Genomic DNA, 6,602 nt, shown 5'->3' on the forward strand with positions numbered 1-6,602 from the left:
GCTTCATACAATATCTAACTGTATTAACAACTACAGGAATGTGAGGGGTAACGTTTTTTGACCTTTTTTCTTTAAGACTCTCCCCCTCCATGTTGCTAAAGGAAACTGGAAGCAGCACTTCTACAGCGATTGGACATGTCAAAGGTCACCATCTTACCGCCCTTACGTCCTCACACTGAACGTTGACCGTTTTGATGTGTGCCTACAATGGACAGATTCAACATACAGCAACCAATACTACTGACCCACTGACCCACTAACCCACTGACGGACTGACGGACTGACGGACTGACGGACTGACGGACTGACGGACTGACGGACTGACGGACTGACGGACTGACGGACTGACTGCCACTGAGCAGTAGGACAGCAATTTGGTTTGATTTTTTTACTGGTCCTTTTTTTTTATTACCTTTTTTACCTGATCCAAACAATGCATGTTTATTTTCATTATATGTATGTTCATTCATGCCATCTTTGCTTTCCCTGTTTACCTGTGTTCTACATGTATCTAAAAGACATCGTTTTCCTGTCCTCTTCCAGGTTCATTTAACTGGAAGAGGACAGGAAAACAGTACAACATAGTGATCACGAGTGTGGGGTTTCAGCTGGTAGATATGAAAGGTTTTAAAGGATGTTCACGTTGTACCTAGTTTTGGGCTAATCTGAACCCATGAAAAAAGCTCTATATAAATATAGAATCAGCGTTCAGTCTGTGCAATCTAAGCTGAAGCCATTGTCTTCATGATGCATACGACATGTGACTTGGTTCATTAAGCCTTGTCAAATTATTTAATTAGGAATTACATTTTCAAATTCTTCACTGAGTTCACTCCTGCATTTCAGTGAGGCTCAGTAACTTGAGCTAGATGTTGCTAAATTACAAATTGACATGACGATTGCTGTCAGTCAAGAGCTTCTGGAGCTTAAAGCCATGAACTCATAGGGCTATTAGCCTAGCTAAACACAATGTGAACGTTCTTTCAGGGTAGGGCTGGACAATATTGTTATAGTTTTGTTGATTTTTTCAACCCAATTTTACAGTGCTACTACAATGCATCATTTAAATATACAGCACACACTTCCTTTGCCTGATGGTGACAATATGGGTAAGCCCTGCCTTATCAACCTGTTTGATAAACAATTGATAAACAACCAAGCATTTTGGTTTTGCAAGTATCATCTTGTTTTTTGTTTTTTTATTTGTTTATTGGTCTTTTGTTTTATGCAAACATTTAGGTGTATGATAATTGTATCAAAGGTTATATATTAATTTAACTTTCTTAAATGTTTTAATGCAGTTTAAAAAGTGCAGCTGACTGTAACTATTAATCAGATCATTTACACCATAAATAATTTATTGTGAAGCTGAAAAGAAACTAAATAAAATAACATTTCACCATCCACCTAATTTTAAAATAAAACAAATAAAATAATCCTCTTTTTTTGTGCAGCCAAAGGACCATTTCCTTCTGGTTTGTCAACGTTTTCCTATTGTAAGATCTAAGGCCCAAATAAAAGTTTTGGCCTTATGCAGAGAAGATATATTTATATACATTTGAGGTCATTTCTTTTAATTTCATTGTTTGTATGTTGTACTATTAATAGGACATGACTCGTAGTAATTTATTGCTGCATTTTGAAGGATAATAATACTTTTAATTACAACTAAATTGTTGACTCACAACATTTATTCAAACCTTTTAGTGGTAATTTGCCTGCTTCATACGGTTCAAATGAACTGTCCATTTAACTCTCATTCAAATATTCACTTTTGCGCTACAACTGTTACTCCAGCTTATAGTACCATAATACTGCTATTGTTGCTTCTTCTACTACTAGTACCTATTCTACAAAGTACCTTTTGTCTCATCTAACTACTTCAGCATACTTTCAGCTACTGAAACCATTCAACCACTAAATCATTCAGCTATGTAAGGAAATTATATCTATGAATTTGTTGTTTCTACCATTTTATACTTTATACAAAAATAACAAGCTTTATTACTTATTTCAACTCTGCCTGTTTTACATTTCATCTTCAGGTTATTCAGCAAATCAGTGCAATGCATTGGGGCTTTACAATTTTCATTCAAGTACTGTTTTCACTATAATATATTGTCAACTTTGATCAACAACAAATGTATTGGTTCAAACTTAAAACCAATCAAATATTCAACTTTGTTACAAGTAAAAGTCCTGCAATCAAAATGTTACTGAAGTAATTACTTCTTTCACATTCTTTCCTTTATTTTATATTTTATTTTGAGCTGTAATTCAGTAGTTAGCAGTTGCATTCCTACTCCAATGCACTATTCTCATTCATTATCTCTTGTTCACTCTGATAGAAAATGTGATAGCATTGTTTCATATATCTTACTGATCGACAAAAAGGTGTAACTTCTCTAAATTTAAATATGAGGAAATGTATCTAAGTGTGCCTCTCTGGTGTCTATTTGTTTGAGATAGGCACTATATGTTTCAGATGCAGACCTTATTATCCTTAATGTTAAAATAAACTATTTTCAATGGTACCGCTGAGAAAGAGTCATTCCTTGGTCATGGAATAACATTAGGTAAATGTTATGGAGAAGTCTTTGAAATCATTGGTGAAAAGTATATGAACCCTGAAAATAAAAGCCCCTAGAAATGCAATGTAAACAAACTCGAAAGCACAGGATAAGCTTTTTCAGGACATGAATGCTGTGACTGTTGTTGGTATTAACTTTCATTGTACAAATATTCAGCCTTTTCAAATCCTCTTCAACCTCTGTCACTTTTGAAATGCTACTCCTTCAGCTAAAGAGTTCATTCAAACTTCAAGCCGGTGACAAGCAAATTATCTATTAAACTACATTTTTGATATTTTACAGTTTTTGAATGATCAGTTTAGGTTTTGTAAAATGTTAAGACCGTTTCACATTTTCTAATGGGTATAACGCAGTACTGCAGATGGTCAACACGCTAACCAACATAATGAAAAAGGCTAGACTTAGTATTTCATTAATTTGTCTTAATATTTTGTATCTCATTATGTTTGATTCAGTATGTCTTTATTTTATTTTCGAAGAGCTATCATTATTTTGTGTCATCTCAATACCTTCACAACCCTGAAATACCTACTGCCAGGAAAATAACCGAGGTGTAGATTATCTTGTCTGTGATGGTTTGGTTACAGATAAAAGTAGTGTTTTACTCATTGTTAGTTAAATGAATAAATACATTTTGCCACAGAAGATTAATAAAGTTCATTATAAAGTCTAACATTTAATCAATTATTGACTTGAATATTTCAATGAAAATGCCAACAGATTTTGTTGATGTGATTTAATTTATGAATAACAAACAACAACAAATGCAAATAACAAAACTGATGAACTTACACATATATTACATTACAATTCCCGTATTTGTTCTATTTTTTTTATTGTTTTCCCCTCAATGTAAATATTACCCCTGATCGTGTCTAATTTTAATTTGGCTTCAAAAGGCTCCCATGTAGCCTTCTCAATGGAGAATACTTCCCCACTCTCCAGCAGAACTTGCAGCTGAACCTCACAGGCACTGCCGCCACTGCCACTGCCACTGGCACTGCCACTGGCGCTGGCACTGCCACCGCCACTGCTGCCACCGCTGCAACCGCTGCACTCCAAGTCCATCACCCCAATAATTTCTCCATATATAGTTTGCAGTTTTGGCTTCTGTTGAGGGAAAGTGGGTATAAGGATTTAAATCACTATTTACATTGAGCGAATAAACAATTGATGACATTTAAGTGTAGGCTATGTAGTAGTTTCTTTTTTTCACTTAGTTTGATCTAAAATGTTCATACGTTTTCATTACATTGATTAAAATAAGAATTCCAAATAATTCCTGTTTTAACTATCAAAAAATGTATGTAAGTAAGGTCATATCATTATCAGATCCAGGATTTAAATTGGTTAATGTCTTCAATCAGAAATACATTATTATTTTCTTGTTAACAAAAAGTTCCAAAAACATTAAATACAAATAAAAACATATCTTTCATTCTAAAACTGTGTTTGAAAAAGATCAAATAACAGATTACACAACGTACCTCAATCTTGGTGAGCTGTGAGGATTGGAGCTGGATCCCATAGTCGGTGCGAGTGGCCTTTAGATGGCTGATGATCACCAGCTCCCCAATGTTTGCTGCTGCCATGGCAGCTTCCCTCCAAAGGGTGATGGAGATTCGGTTGGACTCCTGTTTAAGGGAGCAAAATAGTTGTATCTAATGTCACAACAATATCAAAGTGGAAACAAAAAAACTTCAACAAAGTATTCATCTTGGGGTGATACAATATTTTCAAAAAAAATTGAAACTTAATTGAAACAAATGAACCAATGTAAGTAAAACATGTATAACCTACCTGCTCCAATGTCAACCTCCGGGTTGGGACGAATTCTTTTCCACTCCGTACCCTTTTAACCGCAAACATCTAAACAACAAGGTGTTCTGTTATTATGTTTTTATATTGAATAACAACATGATAACTACAGACAAAACGTGGATGTATTTAGGACACATTCACATCTCCACCTGGTTTATTTTGAGAGCACATGCCACCGTACTGATAATCTTAATACTAGAAAGTAAGGTCAAAGTTACCTCAATTATTTCTCCCTGCACTGACATGTAACCTTGCCCCTCTGTGCAGTCCTTGATCAAGGTCAATGGCGAGGCAGGGTGGAGGAGGGCCTCCGCCTCCTCCAGAAGGTTTTGCGGCACTTGCAGGGTGGTTCCTCGAAAAAACATCGTGTTTTTTGCTATATTCATAAAATATGGGGGAAACTGCCCGCGCAGTGTGTACCCCCTTATTACATAGGTACCCCCCTCTGTGATTTTTGAGGCATACTCCTCATAAATGGTAACTTTTATTACACTGCTGCCATCAGACAGAATGGCCACTTTGTTATTTTTAATGGTGGCCGCCTTTACTGTGGCGCCAAAGTCCCAAGACACTACTTTTGACTGGTCCTCCAGTTTGAGCACCTTCACAGTTATTGGTGGGAGCTTGAAATAAGGTGTGTCCATCGGTGTGTTGAGCACAGTTTTCAGGGCCATGTTCTGAAACAACAAAATATACACTTTTATTAGTTTTTAATAACCGAAGCATATTCAAATGAATGAGGAAATTGTGTACATGACTGACTGCTTGTTTGATCAACCAATTGTCCCCCGATACCAGGCAGTCAGAGATCTCAATATAGAGTATATAGAAGCGTGAAGGGACCATAACAAAATGGTTATTAACACATTATTTATGAATCATTTGACATTCTCATCAGAGTGTAATGTACATTTAATTATCATTATATTCTAGAAGTAAAATTCAGTCTGAAATGTAATGAGAAGAAAGTAGCCCAACTTTCACTTAGTTCACAAAATAAAGTTCCTAATTGTAAACGTAATTTGTAAATTCATTTATTTAGATACAATGTTATCATATTTGTTTTAATATACATTAGAAATGACATTGGAACCTTCATGAGGTACTGCTTGCATGACTACTTAAATAAAGTAGTTGTTGAAGTTATTCAACTAGAATATATATTTATGTATACTCATTATCATACATTTTAATCTAAGATACACTTGTAAAATCAAGTTTAAGTGGACCAAATTGATTTTGGTAGTGTTGTAAAATTCACACTGAACATATTCTATCGCTTATCAAGAAAAGGTGATTTCAAGCATTCATTAACAAATGTCTGTATAATGTCAATATATAATTGTTTGGATAGTGGTCGTTGAACATGTTAAATTAAGTTTTAAAAAAACGTCTCAACAACTATGCCGTAAAACGACGGAGTGGTTGAAAAAGCGGCCCATAAAAATCACATGAGCAGGACAGATTCAGTTTATGTTAGTGACATGCCATGTGCAAGTAGCCTGGGCGACTCGACCGTAGTCAGACAATACAGAAAGCTAAGGATCAGAAGTTTGTGAACGAATATAACCCGTGAGTCACATTTTGGAGTTTATTGGATTTTATCTATGTTTTTTTTTCGAACAGCAGCAAGGGTGAGTAGTAATTTGATGTCTTTCTGAACGCACGTAAACTGAACAGCATGTGCTGGAGAATTAGCTCCGCGACGAGGCTTTTTGTTGTATTAAGGATTACATTTTCAAATATGTAAAGGTGAGATTCCTTATCCTAAGTTATTTAAGTATATGTGTACCAATTCCGTTAACTAAACTTAACAGTTGCATAGCAATGGGTAGTCAAGAGTTAACGTTTGCTACTTTATACAACGTTAACTATCTGAAAGCCGTAAGATAGAGCAGTGTGTTCTAGTTCTTGAGCTAACGTTAGCTCAGCTACGCATCTGATACAGTAAACCTACGTGCTAGCATTAGCACTGCTGATACGACTTGACATAATAGGCGCTTTCACACCAAGTACTTTTCCCACTTTAGTTCATGACAACTAAACAGTTCATATGAACTAAGTACAGAGCGCTGGGCTAATGCGAGGAAATAGGAACCTTTTTCTCCCATTAAAGTACCTGCTCTCTAGCAGCGACTGAAAAGGGAGTGAAAAGGTTCATATGAACTAAGTTCTAATTCCGGATTTTTT

At 35.5% G+C, this 6,602-nt stretch overlaps 1 protein-coding gene across 1 annotated transcript; it reads right to left on the reverse strand.

Annotated features, from left to right (window-relative positions):
* Positions 1–545: 545 nt before the first annotated feature.
* On the reverse strand, positions 546–5,086 carry LOC117537009. The gene is made up of 5 exons (XM_034202162.1): positions 4,631–5,086; positions 4,392–4,460; positions 4,079–4,225; positions 3,455–3,701; positions 546–553 (listed from the first exon to the last, which is right to left on the reverse strand). The coding sequence occupies exons 1-5, from the start codon at positions 5,084–5,086 to the stop codon at positions 546–548; spliced, it is 927 nt and encodes a 308-aa protein (XP_034058053.1).
* Between the last annotated feature and the right edge of the window lie 1,516 nt (positions 5,087–6,602).

The sequence above is a fragment of the Gymnodraco acuticeps genome, unplaced genomic scaffold, assembly GCF_902827175.1.
Source record: "Gymnodraco acuticeps unplaced genomic scaffold, fGymAcu1.1, whole genome shotgun sequence".
NCBI lineage: Eukaryota > Metazoa > Chordata > Actinopteri > Perciformes > Bathydraconidae > Gymnodraco > Gymnodraco acuticeps.